The 19,560-nt window shown below is 57.2% G+C and overlaps 1 protein-coding gene across 4 annotated transcripts in view; it reads right to left on the minus strand.

Moving 5' to 3' along the window:
* The window catches only part of cfap206 (cilia and flagella associated protein 206), a 78,006-nt gene extending 60,316 nt beyond the window's left edge, over positions 1–17,690 (minus strand). For 3 of the 4 annotated variants that reach the window (XM_072499794.1, XM_072499793.1, XM_072499791.1), the window contains exons 1-3: positions 17,610–17,690; positions 17,371–17,485; positions 246–329 (exon numbers count right to left, since the gene is read on the minus strand). In XM_072499794.1, the coding sequence (XP_072355895.1) occupies positions 246–329; positions 17,371–17,478 (192 nt within the window). In that variant the 5' untranslated portion in view covers positions 17,479–17,485; positions 17,610–17,690. The remainder of the gene's footprint in view (positions 1–245; positions 330–17,370; positions 17,486–17,609) is intronic. The other variant, XM_072499792.1, reaches the window with a different exon arrangement.
* Between the last annotated feature and the right edge of the window lie 1,870 nt (positions 17,691–19,560).

The raw sequence follows: 19,560 nt of genomic DNA on the forward strand, positions 1-19,560 counted from the left end.
GTGTCTGCGTGGGTTTCCTCCGGGTGCTCCAGTTTCCTCCCACAAGTCCCGAAAGACGTGCTTGTTAGGTGAATTGCACATTCATAATTCTCCTCAGTGTACGCGAACAGGCGCCGGAGTGTGGCAATGAGGGGATTGTCACAGTAACTTCATTGCAGTGTTAATGTAAGCCTATTTGTGACAATAATAAAAAGATTAGAGAGAGGAGATTCAGATAGACAGCGTTAACACATATCAGTATTTACCATGATGAGTTTGCTAACATCAGTCTTTGTGAGGGTCCTGTCCACATTGAACTCATATCTTGGATCCAGAACAACAGCTTTAACCTGTTTGGGAAAAAAAATAAAATCGTTATTATTTTGTATCCTTAAAACTCGTGCTGGATTCTTCGTGGCCCTTACAAAACTGGCGACGAAGGTAAAAGGGAATAGCTGTCTACACTGCTGAAGCCACCTCCCTGGATTTTTGTTGGATACAGGTTGGAAGTTGTTTTCTATTATACCATGCCTCTGTACGGACGTTTGGATGTTTTTGATGCTGCGCTGGAAAGCTGGAACCAGTACACACAACGGATGCGTTACTATTTCCGGGCAAACAATATCACTGAAAACGAGCGCCAGGTGGTCATATTGCTCACCGCCTGCGGGCCGCATACGTTTGGGGTGATTAGGAGCCTTACGTACCCAGCTGCGCCGGACACCAAAATGTTTGACGAACTTGTGAATATAATGGGGCAACACTTTAACCCAACCCCGTCCACGATAGTCCAGTGTTACCGGTTTAATACCGCTGAGAGGACCCCTGGAGAATCCCTTGCCGATTTTTTATCCAGGCTACGCGGGATTGCGGAATACCGTGACTATGGGGAGACCTTGTCAGAAATGTTACGCGACCGTTTGGTTTGCGGTATTAACAATGCAGCAACCCAGAGAAAGTTGTTAGCGGAGCCAACATTGACTTTTCAACAGGCAATACAAATAGTCTTGTCTCGAGAGAGCGCAGAGCGAGGAGTACAGGAGCTACAGGGAATGGAAGTGCATGCCTTGGGGCGCAACCCTTTCCGCCCAAAATCGTCCCCCCGCACTCCTGCGGTACCTTGGGCGAGGCAACAACCGGACCGACGCCAGTGGCCATCGGACATTCCTCCCCGAAGGGAGCCTTCTCCAGAGCCAATGGATGAGGAGCCATGTCCGTGTCAGACTTGTAGGCGCCGACCACGTCGCGGACGGCGGTCCTGGGGACGCCAGAGGCGCCGTCGTTCCGACCGAAACTGGGACCAGCCCAGGGGCCGTAACTGGGACCAGCCCAGAGGCCGTACCTTCCATGTGGATGAACCTGCGGCGACCACTCCTGAGGACGTGGAGACGGAGGACGACTGCCTGCAGCTGCATTGTGTGGCAGCTCCCCGTGTGGCCCCCATTAAGGTGACAGTACGGGTCAATGGCCACCCGCTGGAGATGGAGTTGGATACTGGCGCAGCGCTCTCCGTGATCACCCAGAGGACATTCGACCGCATCAAGCAGGGTATACAGACCCTTACATTAACTGACTTACAGGCCAGGTTGGCCACCTACACGGGGGAACCACTGGACATTGCAGGAACTACAATGACCCCTGTTGTCTATGGACGCCAGGAGGGGCGTTTCCTACTTATCGTAGTGCGTGGCCATGGGCCCAGCCTGTTGGGTCGGGACTGGTTGCGCCATTTGCGGTTGCAATGGCAGCACATCCTCCAAACAGTTTCTGGAGGGTTGACTGAGGTGCTAGGACGATACCCAGAGGTATTCCAGCCTGGTTTGGGGAAAATAAAAAGGGGCCGTAGCCTGTATCCAAGTTGAACCAGGAGCCACGCCGCGCTATTTCCGGGCGCGCCCAGTGCCTTACGCTTTGCTCGAGAAGGTAGAAGGGGAGCTCACTCGTTTGGAGAGTTTGGGTATTATCAGGCCTGTCCGTTTTGCTGACTGGGCAGCACCAATTGTACCAGTAATGAAGCCAGATGCCACAATTCGCTTGTGTGGCGACTATAAACTTACAGTGAATACAGTTTCCCGACTCGACTGATACCCAATGCCTCGCATAGAGGATCTCTACGCGAAACTTGCAGGTGGACTCTCATTCACAAAATTAGATATGAGTCACGCCTACCTGCAGTTGGAGCTGGACCCTGCCTCCCGACCATATGTAACAATTAACACACACCGGGGCCTGTATGAATATACACGGTTGCCCTTTGGAGTATCCTCTGCCTGCGCAATTTTTCAACATGTTATGGAGGGCATTTTGAGAGGTTTACCACATGTGGCTGTCTACCTAGATGACGTGTTGATTACAGGGACGTCGGAGCAAGAGCATTTGGAAAATCTGGAGGCTGTCCTTAGACGCCTTTCGGAGGCTGGAGTCCGTTTACGTCACACAAAGTGCGTATTTCAGGCAAAAGAAGTAGTCTACCTAGGTTATCGGGTGGACCGCGAGGGTCTGCACCCCGTCGCAGAGAAGGTGCGTGCAATTCAACATGCCCCCACCCCGACTGACACTTCGCATCTTCGTTCTTTTCTCGGTCTCGTAAACTATTACGGGAAGTTCCTCCCCAATCTGGCAACTACGCTGGCCCCCTTGCACCTGCTGCTAAAGAAAAATCACACCTGGGTTTGGGGTCAGCCGCAAGAAACCACTTTCCGGCGGGTAAAGCAACAATTGTCGTCGTCTGGGTTACTAACCCACTATGATCCGGGAAAGCCTTTGCTCGTCACATATGATGCATCCCCGTATGGTATTGGGGCTGTCCTGTCCCACAAGATGGAGAACGGGGCCGAGCGACCGATAGCTTTCGCCTCCCGCACATTGACTGCAGCGGAGAAAAAGTACGCGCAGATTGAGAAGGAGGGCCTGGCAGTGGTTTTCGCGGTGAAACGCTTCCACCAGTATGTGTACGGCCGCTCACTATCGTGACTGATCATAAGCCCCTGCTGGGACTCTTCAGAGAGGATAAGCCAATACCGCCCATTGCTTCTGCACGGATCCAGCGCTGGGCTTTGTTGCTTGCTGCATAAGAGTATTCTCTGGAGCACAAACCAGGTACGCAGATAGCAAATGCCGACGCACTGAGCCGATTGCCTTTATCAACCGGCCCCATGTCGACCCCCACGACCAGTGAGGTGGTTGCAACCCTAAATTTTATGGACACCTTGCCTGTCACGGCATCACAGATCCGTGAGTGGACCCAGACAGAGCCAGTCTTGTCAAAGGTTCGGCACATAGTCCTGTATGGTGGGCAGCATAGACAGCTCCCAGGCGAGTTGCGGGCATTTTTTATCCAAGCTGTCAGAGTTCAGCGTGGAAGACGGCATCCTCGTGGGGGACGCGTGTGATTGTCCCGGAAAAAGGCCAGGAGCTGATATTATCAGACTTGCACAATGGGCATCCGGGCGTGACCAAGATAAAATGTTGGCCCGGAGTTATGTCTGGTGGCCAGGCCTCGACACCGACATTGAGAAGGTGGCCCAAAACTGCTCCATTTGCCAGGAGCATCAGAAGCTTCCGCCGGCCGCGCCCCTACATCACTGGGAATGGCCAGGGCGGCCTTGGGCACGCTTACATGCAGATTTCGCAGGCCCTTTTCAGGGATCCATGTTCCTTCTACTAATTGACGCCCAGTCCAAATGGCTGGAGGTGCATAAGATGCAGGGGACAACGTCCTGCGCAATAATTGAAAAGATGCGTTTATCATTTAGTACGCATGGCCTCCCCGAGGTGCTGGTCATGGATAATGGCACTCCATTCACGAGTGAGGAGTTTGCTAGGTTTACAAAGATGAACGGCATCCGCCATATCCGCACTGCCCCTTACCACCCGGCTTCAAATGGGTTGGCAGAGCGTGCAGTGCAAACATTCAAAAGAGGCCTAAAGAAGCAGTCTTCTGGATCAATGGACACGAGACTGGCTCGCTTTTTGTTTACGTACAGGACCACCCCCCATGCAGTGACTGGGGTAGCTCCCGCAGAACTCCTAATGGGCCGAAGACTTCGCACCCACCTTAGCATGGTCTTCCCGGACATTGGCGCAAAAGTACGCCGCACACAAGAATGGCAGGGACAGGGATTGTCTCGGCATCGTCCGATTCGGCAGTTTGCGCCCGGTGACCCAATATTCGTGCGGAATTTTGCTGGTGGTGCCCAAAGGGTTCCTGGTGTAATCTTTCGCCAAACGGGCCCTATATCTTACCAAGTGCAAGCCCAGGGTCGTCTCCAGCGAAAATTATGTAGACCACGTCCGGTCCAGAAGATCATCCCCGCAAAAGATTCCCCGCCCCCGGAGATCATTTCAACCGCCGCAAAGACCAGAGACAAGGGAAGGTCGTCCTCAAAATCTTCCACTGGTGCCTCACTCGAAGCCTGCGCAGGTCGTTACGGGACCGAATGGAGATAGAGACGCTGACATGACGGAGGCAGCAGACTCTGACTCCGAGATGGAGACACAGGATGAATCAGAGGGGGAATCCTCGGGTCCACAGGCCGTGGATGTACAACCGCGCCGTTCATCACGGAAGCGCCGGTCTCCGTCTCGTTATACGCCGCCTGATCCAGCGCCGCGTGCAAATGGCGTCCGGCCTGCGGCCAAACGAGTTTGATGCCTTCCTTCGCCAGGGTCTTCGGTGGATTCCTTGGAATTTGGGGGGGGGGGGGGGGGGGGGGGCGGGGTGAATGTTATAACCTGCCTACTTACGATTGGCTGGGGACTAATGACTATCCCACAATCCTATGGGAGTATGAACTTCCCCAATGAGGGGGGCGGAGAAACTCCTAGTATAAATAAGCTGGCCAGTTCAGGAACCAGCAGGAAGGAGAAGGTAGCAAGGGAAGTTACTGCTACTGTTATATATATATATTGTTATAGTAAATAAACGTTATTATTTTGTATCCTTAAAACTCGTGCTGGATTCTTCGTGGCCCTTACAAAAACCAACCAAGCCAGTGGCAGGGGTGAAAATATTTTAAATATATGAATTTCTTTTTAAAAAGGGAGATCTCGTGAGGCATGACGAGGCCAATAGATTGCGGCCATGGTGTCAGGAAGAGACTTGGAACATTGGGAATTATGCTGACGTGGCACTGAGCAACGTGGAATGTTTAAATCTGCAAAAAAGCTGCTGATAGGTACACAGGAAAACTGACAAAGATGTTCAAATCTGCAGGAAGCTATTAAAAATAGAACAAACGAAAAGTGCTCAGCTGCAGAAAAAGGACAAATGAAACACCGTCAGAAATGGCAAGTAAATTGGCTACAGAAAATTTTACACTCCCATCTCTAGTTAAATTGAAACGTGATACGTGGCAAATTGGTAGTTTTTCCATTTACAATGGCAAAATTATGAGTGTGATTCTCTGGCCATGTTGCATCCGGCGCTACTCCTGGTGAATAGCGGGAGATCCCCTAAATGGGATTTGTGCCTGGTGCAGAACTGATCGTGATGCTTTCCAACCCGTGATGCCCGATGTAATCTGTATTGCTCCCTCGGTCACGGTCCGTGAGGAGTTTGTACATCTTCCCGTGTCTGCGTGGGTCTCACTCCCACAATCCAAAGATATGCCGGGTAGGAGGATTGGCCACGCTAAATTGCCCCATAATTGGAAGAAAAGAATAATTGGGTTCTCTAAAATTTGTTTTTTTAATATTATGCCTCTGTCACTTCCAAAATGCGGGCTGACCTCCGGACCCTTTCCCCATCTCTCCAGGCATCCCCTCCACTCTTCCATGGCGGCTCATCCCCCACCGAGCACTGGCAATTTTAGCACCTCCGAGCTCATTGCCCGTGAGCAAAGATGGCTACTCACCACCTCGGACCCCCACAGAAACCCTTCCGCCAGGTTCATATTTTTCAAAAGGAGTACTAATCGGTGCCAACGTGAGGACTTGCTGGGGAGACCACTGAATGCCAGAAGGATATGGGGTGGTTCTCGTTAATTGTATGGAAATGGAGCTTAGTGGTGATAATTGGTTTCTTGCAACACTAGGGCGAGGACCCGATTTCAACTCTGGAAGTGGGCAAGTTGCAGAGCAAACTGTTTGGCGCCTGACGCAGATCTAATTTTTGGCGTCTCCCGCTTTGCTTCAGCGAGAGTGTAACGAGGCCAGAGAATTGTGCCTTAGTGTGGGACACTTCAGTGAGAATCTCTCCAAGCTCCAACAAAATGAAAAGTGTGGGTGAATTGTGATCTGGTTCACGCCCATACATCCAGTGCGAATCACCCTGCGATTCCCACCCAAAATGACAGTCATTTTTTGGGAGAATCGCCCCCTATTAAATTGCAACAGACTTCTTGAACTGATAAAAGTAGCCTCAATGTTAACACTGCTGGGGAGGGACTGCTATAAAGTGTACACTACCCTAAATCTAACCAACGAACAAAGTAAAAAAAACCCCAGAGATTTTGAACCTCAAGTGTATGTTACAAATGAAAGCTAAATATTCAATACTCATGAATTCAGGGTAAAAATGAGACCAGTAAATAGTACAATGCAGCTGGCAGAATCATGTGAATTCGGACAGCTAAAAGATACTCTGATTAAAGATAGATTAGTTTTAGGCATGCGAGATCCCTCAGTGAGAGCAAGTTTACTGAAAGATGATAAACTTAAGCTAAAGAAAACAATAGACATGTGTTGAAATACAAAAGTTATGAAATGGGAATGGAAGACCTCCCCCCCCACACACACACATGGGAATGGGAGACCCCCCCACCCCCCCACATGGGAATGGGAGACCACCCCCCCACCCACATGAAAATGGGAGACCACCCACCCACATGAGAATGGGAGACCACCCCCCCACCAACATGGGAATGGGAGACAACCCCCCCACCCACATGGGAATGGGAGACAACCCCCCCCCCACCCACATGGGAATGGGAGACAACCCCCCCCCACCCACATGGGAATGGGAGACAACCCCCCCCCCACCCACATGGGAATGGGAGACAACCCCCCCCACCCACATGGGAATGGGAGACAACCCCCCCCCACCCACATGGGAATGGGAGACAGCCCCCCCCCACCCACATGGGAATGGGAGAGAGCCCCCCCACCCACATGGGAATGGGAGACAGCCCCCCCACCCACATGGGAATGGGAGACAACCCCCCCCCACCCACATGGGAATGGGAGACAAACCTCCCCACCCACATGGGAATGGGAGAAAACACCCCCCACACACATGGGAATGGGAGACCCCACCCCCACCCGCATGGGAATGGGAATGGGAGACCCCCCCCACCCACAAGGGAATGGGAGAACCCCCCCAACACGGGAATGGGAGACCCCCCCACATGGGAATGGGAGACCCCCCCACCCACATGGGAATGGGATTGGGAGACCTCCCCACACCCACATGGGAATGGGAGACCCCCCCCCACACCCACATGGGAATGGGAATGGGAGACCCCCCCACACCCACTTGGGGATGGGAGACCCCCCACACACCCACATGGGAATTGGAGGCCCCCCCACACCCACATGGGAATGGGAGACCCCCCCACACCCACATGGGAATGGGAGACCTCCAACACCAACATGGAAATGGGAGACCCCCCACACCCACATGGGGATGGGAGACCCCCCCACGCCCACATGGGAATTGGAGGCCCCCCCACACCCACATGGGAATGGGAGACCCGCCCACACCCACATGGGAATGGGAGACCTCCCACACCCACATGGGAATGGGAGACCCCCCCCCACACCCACATGGGAATGGGAGACCCCCCCCACACCCACATGGGAATGGGAGACCCCCCCCACACCCACATGGGAATGGGAGACCCCCCCCACACCCACATGGGAATGGGAGACCCCCCCCACACCCACATGGGAATGGGAGACCCCCCCACACCCACATGGGAATGGGAGACCCCCCCACACCCACATGGGAATGGGAGACAACCCCCCCCCCCACCCACATGGGAATGGGAGACAACCACCCCCCCACCCACATGGGAATGGGAGACAACACCCCCCCCACCCACATGGGAATGGGCGACAACCCCCCCACACCCACATGGGAATGGGAGACCCCCCACACGGGAATGGGATTGGGAGACCCCCCCCCACACCCACATGGGAATGGGAGACCCCCCACACCCACATGGGAATGGGAGACCCCCCACACCCACATGGGGATGGGAGACCCCCCCCACACCCACTTGGGAATTGGAGCCCCCCCCAACACCCACATGGGAATGGGAGACCCCCCCACACCCACATGGGAATGGGAATGGGAGACCCCCCCACACCCACATGGGAATGGGAATGGGAGACCCCCCCACACCCACATGGGAATTGGAGGCCCCCCCACACACACATGGGAATGGGAATGGGAGGCCCCCCACACCCACATGGGAATGGGAATGGGAGACCCCCCCACACCCACATGGGAATGGGAGACCCCCCCACACCCACATGGGAATGGGAGACCCCCCCACACCCACATGGGAATGGGAGACCCCCCCACACCCACATGGGAATGGGAGACCCCCCCACACCCACATGGGAATGGGAGACCCCCCCCCACACCCACATGGGAATGGGAGACCCCCCACCCACATGGGAATGGGAGACAACCCACCCACATGGGAATGGGAGACAACCCACCCACATGGGAATGGGATTGGGAGACCCCCCCACACCCACATGGGAATGGGAATGGGGAGACCACCCCACACCCACATGGGAATGGGAATGGGGAGACCACCCCACACGGGAATGGGAATGGGGAGACCCCCCACACCCACATGGGAATGGGAATGGGAGACCCCCCCACACCCACATGGGAATGGGAGACCCCCCCCCCACACCCACATGGGAATGGGAGACCCCCCACATGGGAATGGGATTGGGAGACCCCCCCCCCCCCACACCCACATGGGAATGGGAGAAAACACCCCCCACACACATGGGAATGGGAGACCCCCCCCCACCCGCATGGGAATGGGAATGGGAGACCCCCCCCACCCACAAGGGAATGGGAGAACCCCCCCACATGGGAATGGGAGACCCCCCCACCCACATGGGAATGGGATTGGGAGACCTCCCCACACACACACATGGGAATGGGAGACCCCCCCACCCCCCCACATGGGAATGGGAGACCACCCCCCCCCACCCACATGAAAATGGGAGACCACCCACCCACATGGGAATGGGAGACCACCCCCCCACCAACATGGGAATGGGAGACAACCCCCCCCCCCCACCCACATGGGAATGGGAGACAACCCCCCCCACCCACATGGGAATGGGAGACAACCCCCCCCCACCCACATGGGAATGGGAGACAACCCCCCCCCACCCACATGGGAATGGGAGACAACCCCCCCCACCCACATGGGAATGGGAGACAACCCCCCCCCACCCACATGGGAATGGGAGACAGCCCCCCCCCCCCACCCACATGGGAATGGGAGAGAGCCCCCCCCCACCCACATGGGAATGGGAGACAAACCTCCCCACCCACATGGGAATGGGAGAAAACACCCCCCACACACATGGGAATGGGAGACCCCACCCCCACCCGCATGGGAATGGGAGAACCCCCCCAACACGGGAATGGGAGACCCCCCCACATGGGAATGGGAGACCCCCCCACCCACATGGGAATGGGATTGGGAGACCTCCCCACACCCACATGGGAATGGGAGACCCCCCCCCACACCCACATGGGAATGGGAATGGGAGACCCCCCCACACCCACTTGGGGATGGGAGACCCCCCCACACCCACATGGGAATTGGAGGCCCCCCCACACCCACATGGGAATGGGAGACCCCCCCACACCCACATGGGAATGGGAGACCTCCAACACCAACATGGAAATGGGAGACCCCCCACACCCACATGGGGATGGGAGACCCCCCCACGCCCACATGGGAATTGGAGGCCCCCCCACACCCACATGGGAATGGGAGACCCGCCCACACCCACATGGGAATGGGAGACCTCCCACACCCACATGGGAATGGGAGACCCCCCCCCCACACCCACATGGGAATGGGAGACCCCCCCCACACCCACATGGGAATGGGAGACCCCCCCCACACCCACATGGGAATGGGAGACCCCCCCACACCCACATGGGAATGGGAGACCCCCCACCCACATGGGAATGGGAGACAACCCCCCCCACCCACATGGGAATGGGAGACAACCACCCCCCCACCCACATGGGAATGGGAGACAACACCCCCCCCCACCCACATGGGAATGGGCGACAACCCCCCCCACCCACATGGGAATGGGAGACAAACCTCCCCACCCACATGGGAATGGGAGAAAACACCCCCCACACACATGGGAATGGGAGACCCCACCCCCACCCGCATGGGAATGGGAATGGGAGACCCCCCCACCCACAAGGGAATGGGAGAACCCCCCCACATGGGAATGGGAGACCCCCCCACCCACATGGGAATGGGATTGGGAGACCTCCCCACACCCACATGGGAGTGGGAGACCCCCCCACACCCACATGGAATGGGTGACCCCCCCACACCCACTTGGGAATGGGAGACCCCCCCAGACCAACTTGGGGATGGGAGACCCCCCCACACCCACATGGGAATTGGAGGCCCCCCCACACCCACATGGGAATGGGAGACCCCCCCACACCCACATGGGAATGGGAGACCCCCCCACACCCACATGGGAATGGGAGACCTCCAACACCAACATGGAAATGGGAGACCCCCCCACGCCCACATGGGAATTGGAGGCCCCCCCACACCCACATGGGAATGGGAGACCCACCCACACCCACATGGGAATGGGAGACCTCCCACACCCACATGGGAATGGGAGACCCCCCCCACACCCACATGGGAATGGGAGACCCCCCCCACACCCACATGGGAATGGGAGACCCCCCACACCCACATGGGAATGGGAGACCCCCCACCCACATGGGAATGGGAGACAACCCCCCCGCCCACCCACATGGGAATGGGAGACAACCCCCCCCCCACCCACATGGGAATGGGAGACAACCCCCCCCCCACCCACATGGGAATGGGAGACAACCACCCCCCCACCCACATGGGAATGGGAGACAACCCCCCCCCACCCACATGGGAATGGGCGACAACCCCCCCACACCCACATGGGAATGGGAGACCCCCCACACGGGAATGGGATTGGGAGACCCCCCCCACACCCACATGGGAATGGGAGACCCCCCCACACCCACATGGGAATGGGAGACCCCCCACACCCACATGGGGATGGGAGACCCCCCCCACACCCACATGGGGATGGGAGACCCCCCCAACACCCACATGGGAATGGGAGACCCCCCCACACCCACATGGGAATGGAAATGGGAGACTCCCGCACACCCACATGGGAATGGGAATGGGAGACCCCCCCACACCCACATGGGAATTGGAGGCCCCCCCACACACACATGGGAATGGGAATGGGAGGCCCCCCCACACCCACATGGGAATGGGAATGGGAGACCCCCCCACACCCACATGGGAATGGGAGACCCCCCCACACCCACATGGGAATGGGAGACGCCCCACACCCACATGGGAATGGGAGACCCCCCCACACCCACATGGGAATGGGAGACCCCCCCACACCCACATGGGAATGGGAGACCCCCCCCCCCCACACCCACATGGGAATGGGAGACCCCCCACCCACATGGGAATGGGAGACAACCCACCCACATGGGAATGGGATTGGGAGACCCCCCCACACCCACATGGGAATGGGAATGGGGAGACCACCCCACACCCACATGGGAATGGGAATGGGGAGACCACCCCACACGGGAATGGGAATGGGGAGACCCCCCACACCCACATGGGAATGGGAATGGGAGACCCCCCCCACACCCACATGGGAATGGGAGACCCCCCCCCCACACCCACATGGGAATGGGAGACCCCCCCCACTCCCACATGGGAATTGGAATAGGAGACCCCCCCCCACACTCACATGGGAATGGGAATAGGAGACCCCCCACACCCACATGGGAATGGGAATGGGAGACCCCCCACACCCACATGGGAATGGGAGACCCCCCCCCCCACACCCACATGGGAATGGGAATGGGAGACCCCCCACACCCACATGGGAATGGGAGACAACCTCCACACCCACATGGGAATGGGAATGGGAGACACCCCCCACACCCACATGGGAATGGGAGACACCCCCCACATCCACATGGGAATGGGAATGGGAGACACCCCCCACACCCACATGGGAATGGGAATGGGAGGCACCCCCCACACCCACATGGGAATGGGAATGGGAGACACCCCCCACACCCACATGGGAATGGGAATGGGAGACACCCCCCACACCCACATGGGAATGGGAATGGGAGACACCCCCCACACCCACATGGGAATGGGAATGGGAGACACCCCCCACACCCACATGGGAATGGGAATGGGAGACACCCCCCACACCCACATGGGAGTGGGAATGGGAGACACCCCCCACACCCACATGGGAATGGGAATGGGAGACACCCCCACAACCACATGGGAATGGGAGATCCCCCTCCCCCACGGGAATGGGACACCCCCCACCACATGGGAATGGGAGACCCCCCACCCACATGGGATTGGGAGACCCCGCCCCACCCACATGGGAATGGGAATGGGAGACCCCCCCACACCCACATGGGAATGGGAATGGGAGAGCCCCCCCCACACCCACATGGGAATGGGAGACCCCCCCACACCCACATGGGAATGAGAATGGGAGACCCCCCCCACACCCACATGGGAATGGGAGACCCCCCCCCACACCCACATGGGAATGGGAGACCCCCCCACACCCACATGGGGATGGGAGACCCCCCCACACCCACATGGGAATGGGAGACCTCCCACACCCACATGGGAATGGGAGACCTCCCACACCCACATGGGAATGGGAGACCCCCCCACACCCACATGGGAATGGGAGACCCCCCACACCCACATGGGAATGGGAGACCCCCCACACCCACATGGGAATGGGAGACCCCCCCACACCCACATGGGAATGGGAATGGGAGACCCCCCCACACCCACATGGGAATGGGAGACAACCTCCCCACCCACATGGGAATGGGAGACAACCACCCCCCCACCCACATGGGAATGGGAGACAACCACCCCCCCACCCACATGGGAATGGGAGACAACCCCCCCCACCCACATGGGAATGGGCGACAACCCCCCACACCCACATGGGAATGGGAGACCCCCACACGGGAATGGGATTGGGAGACCCCCCCCACACCCACATGGGAATGGGAGACCCCCCCCACACCCACATGGGAATGGGAGACCCCCCCACACCCACATGGGAATGGGAGACCCCCCCACACCCACATGGGAATGGGAGACCCCCCACACCCACATGGGAATGGGAGACCCCCCCCACAACACCCACATGGGAATGGGAGACCCCCCCACACCCACATGGGAATGGGAATGGGAGACCCCCCCACACCCACATGGGAATGGGAATGGGAGACCCCCCCACACCCACATGGGAATGGGAATGGGAGCCCCCCCACACCCACATGGGAATTGGAGGCCCCCCCACACCCACATGGGAATGGGAATGGGAGGCCCCCCCACACCCACATGGGAATGGGAATGGGAGACCCCCCCACACCCACATGGGAATGGGAGACCCCCCACACCCACATGGGAATGGGAGACCCCCCCCACACCCACATGGGAATGGGAGACCCCCCCCACACCCACATGGGAATGGGAGACCCCCCCCACACCCACATGGGAATGGGAGACCCCCCACCCACATGGGAATGGGAGACAACCCACCCACATGGGAATGGGAGACAACCCCCCCACCCACATGGGAATGGGAGACAACCCCCCCACCCACATGGGAATGGGAGACAACCCCCCCCCCACCCACATGGGAATGGGAGACAACCACCCACCCACCCACATGGGAAAGGGAGACAACCCCCCCACCCACATGGGAATGGGAGACAACCCCCCCCACCCGCATGGGAATGGGAATGGGAGATCCCCCACCCACAAGGGAATGGGAGAACCCCCCCCAACACGGGAATGGGAGACCCCCCACCCACATGGGAATGGGATTGGGAGACCCCCCCACACCCACATGGGAATGGGAATGGGGAGACCACCCCACACCCACATGGGAATGGGAATGGGGAGACCCCCCACACCCACATGGGAATGGGAATGGGGAGACCCCCCACACCCACATGGGAATGGGAATGGGGAGACCCCCCCCCACACCCACATGGGAATGGGAATGGGGAGACCCCCCCCCACACCCACATGGGAATGGGAATGGGAGACCCCCCCCCCCCCACACCCACATGGGAATGGGAGACCCCCCACACGGGAATGGGATTGGGAGACCCCCCCACACCCACATGGGAATGGGAGACCCCCCCACACCCACATGGGAATTGGAATAGGAGACCCCCCCACACTCACATGGGAATGGGAATGGGAGAGACCCCCCACACCCACATGGGAATGGGAATGGGAGAGACCCCCCACACCCACATGGGAATGGGAGACACCCCCACATCCACATGGGAATGGGAATGGGAGAGACCCCCCACACCCACATGGGAATGGGAGACACCCCCACATCCACATGGGAATGGGAATGGGAGACACCCCCCACACCCACATGGGAATGGGAATGGGAGACACCCCCCACACCCACATGGGAATGGGAATGGGAGACACCCCCCACACCCACATGGGAATGGGAATGGGAGACACCCCCCACACCCACATGGGAATGGGAATGGGAGAGACCCCCCACACCCACATGGGAATGGGAGACACCCCCACATCCACATGGGAATGGGAATGGGAGACACCCCCCACACCCACATGGGAATGGGAATGGGAGACACCCCCCACACCCACATGGGAATGGGAATGGGAGACACCCCCCACACCCACATGGGAATGGGAATGGGAGACACCCCCCACATCCACATGGGAATGGGAATGGGAGAGACCCCCCACACCCACATGGGAATGGGAGACACCCCCACATCCACATGGGAATGGGAATGGGAGACACCCCCCACACCCACATGGGAATGGGAATGGGAGACACCCCCCACACCCACATGGGAATGGGAATGGGAGACACCCCCCACACCCACATGGGAATGGGAATGGGAGACACCCCCCACACCCACATGGGAATGGGAATGGGAGACACCCCCCACACCCACATGGGAATGGGAATGGGAGACACCCCCCACACCCACATGGGAATGGGAATGGGAGACACCCCCCACACCCACATGGGAATGGGAATGGGAGACACCCCCCACACCCACATGGGAATGGGAATGGGAGACACCCCCCACACCCACATGGGAATGGGAATGGGAGACACCCCCCACACCCACATGGGAATGGGAATGGGAGACACCCCCCACACCCACATGGGAATGGGAATGGGAGACACCCCCCACACCCACATGGGAATGGGAATGGGAGACACCCCCCACACCCACATGGGAATGGGAATGGGAGACACCCCCCACACCCACATGGGAATGGGAATGGGAGACACCCCCCACACCCACATGGGAATGGGAATGGGAGACACCCCCCACACCCACATGGGAATGGGAATGGGAGACACCCCCCACACCCACATGGGAATGGGAATGGGAGACACCCCCCACACCCACATGGGAATGGGAATGGGAGACACCCCCCACACCCACATGGGAATGGGAATGGGAGACACCCCCCACACCCACATGGGAATGGGAATGGGAGACACCCCCCACACCCACATTGGAATGGGAGACACCCCCCACACCCACATGGGAATGGGAATGGGAGACACCCCCCACACCCACATGGGAATGGGAATGGGAGACACCCCCCACACCCACATGGGAATGGGAATGGGAGACACCCCCCACACCCACATGGGAATGGGAATGGGAGACACCCCCCACACCCACATGGGAATGGGAATGGGAGACACCCCCCACACCCACATGGGAATGGGAATGGGAGACACCCCCCACACCCACATGGGAATGGGAAGGGGAGACACCCCCCACACCCACATGGGAATGGGAGACACCCCCCACACCCACATGGGAATGGGAATGGGAGACACCCCCCACACCCACATGGGAATGGGAATGGGAGACACCCCCCACACCCACATGGGAATGGGAATGGGAGACACCCCCCACACCCACATGGGAATGGGAATGGGAGACACCCCCCACACCCACATGGGAATGGGAGACACCCCCCACACCCACATGGGAATGGGAAGGGGAGACACCCCCCACACCCACATGGGAATGGGAATGGGAGACACCCCCCCGCACCCACATGGGAATGGGAATGGGAGACACCCCCCACACCCACATGGGAATGGGAATGGGAGACACCCCCCACACCCACATGGGAATGGGAGATCCCCCTCCCCCACGGGAATGGGACACCCCCCACCACATGGGATTGGGAGACCCCGCCCCACCCACATGGGAATGGGAATGGGAGACCCCGCCCCACCCACATGGGAATGGGAATGGGAGACCCCCCCACACCCACATGGGAATGGGAATGGGAGACCCCCCCCACACCCACATGGGAATGGGAGGCCCCCCCACACCCACATGGGAATGGGAATGGGAGACCCCCCCCACACCCACATGGGAATGGGAGACCCCCCCACACCCACATGGGAATGGGAGACCCCCCCCACACCCACATGGGAATGGGAATGGGAGACCCCCCCACACCCACATGGGAATGGGAATGGGAGACCCCCCCACACCCACATGGGAATGGGAATGGGAGACCCCCCCACACCCACATGGGAATGGGAATGGGAGACCCCCCCCCCCACACCCACATGGGAATGGGAGACCCCCCCCCCCACACCCACATGGGAATGGGAGACCCCCCCACACCCACATGGGAATGGGAGACCCCCCCACACCCACATGGGAATGGGAGACCCCCCCACACCCACATGGGAATGGGAGACGCAAGGTGAGCAAACGAAGGCATTATATTATCTTTGGATAAATAAGTTTTATTTATTCAAGTTGTCGCAAGGAATCTTCCATAAAGCCCGCTGCTGGCACAAAGCTGTGTTGGGAGCTCCAGGGTTCGGTTTTGAATTGAGAGCGCCCTGGAGCACTGCAGGCTGGTTCCACCTTTACTGTTCCCAGCCCGCAGCGCTCTGGGGCCAGGCTGGTGTTGTCGCAAACAACAAACAAACCTTGCTACAATAAAGACTAAATCAAAATGTCTAAACACACATCCCGAACGAATTAACCAATCTCACTGCACTCACCATGAACGCTACAAGTGTCTCAGAGATGGAATGTCCCCTGTCAGCGCACTCCTGCGCTATTTCCCGAATGATATTCTTGATCACACATTCAGCCTGGGAATAAGCCATTCTGCAGCTTCCAAACAAAAGCACAAGAAAAGATTAAGAAAATGGAGACATCAGGAGGAGAACACACATTAATTGTAGACCAGTCCGCTTAATCAAGCCATTCATGACCTGCTTTATAAATACTAACTCACTGGTTAATTCACAACGTCCCCAGCTCTCGGCCCTTTAACGCCTGCTGTTCCCTGGTGTTGTTCAATGTAACTATTCTGTTACCATGGCGACAGACCACCTTGATTGGACGGCGTCAATTCTCCCGACGCTCGGAACGCAAGACGTCACGGCAACTCAGCAGTGAGAGATTCCATTTAAACTTGGCGCCTTTCTCTGTAATGGGCTGTGCACTAAGGGATTAACACATGCTAAAGACATCTCCAGTCAGTGCCAATGGCCAAGTCCCCACAAGTTAGCTGGCTGATAGTTTTTTTTTAAAAAAGCAATCAGGCTAGCAGCTTTTCAGAATTAGTTCATTCAAAATAGCCTGGTGCTCAGAACAGAGGCAGGTGCCATGAAATAAATTCTGGACCAAACCCAAATTTACCCAAAATTGCAAATAGATAATCCCATCCCATGGGTCAAATGCCTTCTCTGCATCCAGAGAGATAACAGCTTCAAGGGAGGCCGAGGCAGTTAGGGAAAGTATAATGTAATGAGATGACGTACATTTGAGGATTATTGGAATCCTTTTACAAATCCAGTTTCATTTTCAGATATCTGAGGGAGACAGGACTCCAAGCGGCACGCCAGTGCCTTAGCCAATAGCTTTACATTTGAGTTTAAAAGAGGAATAGGCCGATATGAGCCACATTCTTCCAATATTTTAGTTTATTTTTGTAAGACTGCGGAAAGAATCATTCGCTCCAGGATTGGTTGCATGATAAAAAGGGCTTTGGTTTTTAAAACAAAATGTTATAACCTGCCAGCGTACCACTGGCTGGGGACTAATGGCAATCCCACAATCCTTTGGGAGTATGAGCTTCCCCAATGAGGGGGGTGGAGAAATCATTAGCAGATTCCCTGCACAAATAAAGCTGGCCAGTATGGAACCAGCTAGAGAGGAGTGAGCAACAATGGAGTTGCTGCTGCTGTTATTATGTTATTGCAAATAACTGTTATTTCTTTCTACCCTTCAACTTGTGCTGGGTTCTTTGTGGCCCTCACAAAACTGGCGATGAGGGTTAAAGTGGATAGCTGTCTATGCTGCTGAAGCCACCTCCCTGGATTTTTGGATCCAGGTTGGAAGTTGTTTTTCTGTTACACCATGCCTCTGTATGAACGTTTGGATGTTTTTGATGCTGCGCTGGAAAGTTGGAACCAGTAGGCACAACAGATGCGTTACTATTTCCGGGCAAACAACATCACCGAAAACGACACTAGGTGGTCATTTTGCTCACCGCCTGCGGCCTGCATACGTTTGGGGTGATTAGGAGCCTTATGTACCCAGCTGTGCCGGACACCAAGGCGTTTTGATGAACTTAGTGGGGCAACATTTTAACCCAACCCCGTCCACGATAGTCCAGCGTTACTGTTTTAATACCGCTGAGAGGACCCCAGTAGAATCCCTTGTCAGAAATGTTACGCGACCATTTGGTTTGCAGTATTAACAATGCGGCCACGCAGAGAAAGTTGTTAGCTTAGCCAACATTGACTTTTCAACAGGCCATTCAAATAGTATTGTCCCGAGAGAGCGCAGAACGGGGAGTGCTTGAGCTACAGGGAATGGAGGTGTACGCCTTTGGGCGCAACCCCTTCCGTCCAAAAGTGTCTTCCTGCATCCCTGTGGTACCTTGGGTGGGGTGGCGTCCGGATCAACGCCAGTGGCCATTGGACGTTCCTCCCCGAAGGGAGCCTTCTCCAGAACCAATGGCTGAGGAGCCATGTCCGTGTCGGACTTGTGGGTGCCGAACCCATCGCGGATGCCGGTCCTGGGGGCGCCAGAGGCGCCGTCGTTCCGACAGAAACTGGGGCCAGCCCAGGGACCATACCTTCCATTTGGATGAACCTGCGGCGACTACTCCCGAGAACGGGGAGACTGAGGACGACTGCATGCAGCTGCATTGTGTGGCAGCTCTTGTGTGGCCCCCA

This window comes from Scyliorhinus torazame, chromosome 4 (assembly GCF_047496885.1).
Source record: "Scyliorhinus torazame isolate Kashiwa2021f chromosome 4, sScyTor2.1, whole genome shotgun sequence".
Lineage (NCBI taxonomy): Eukaryota > Metazoa > Chordata > Chondrichthyes > Carcharhiniformes > Scyliorhinidae > Scyliorhinus > Scyliorhinus torazame.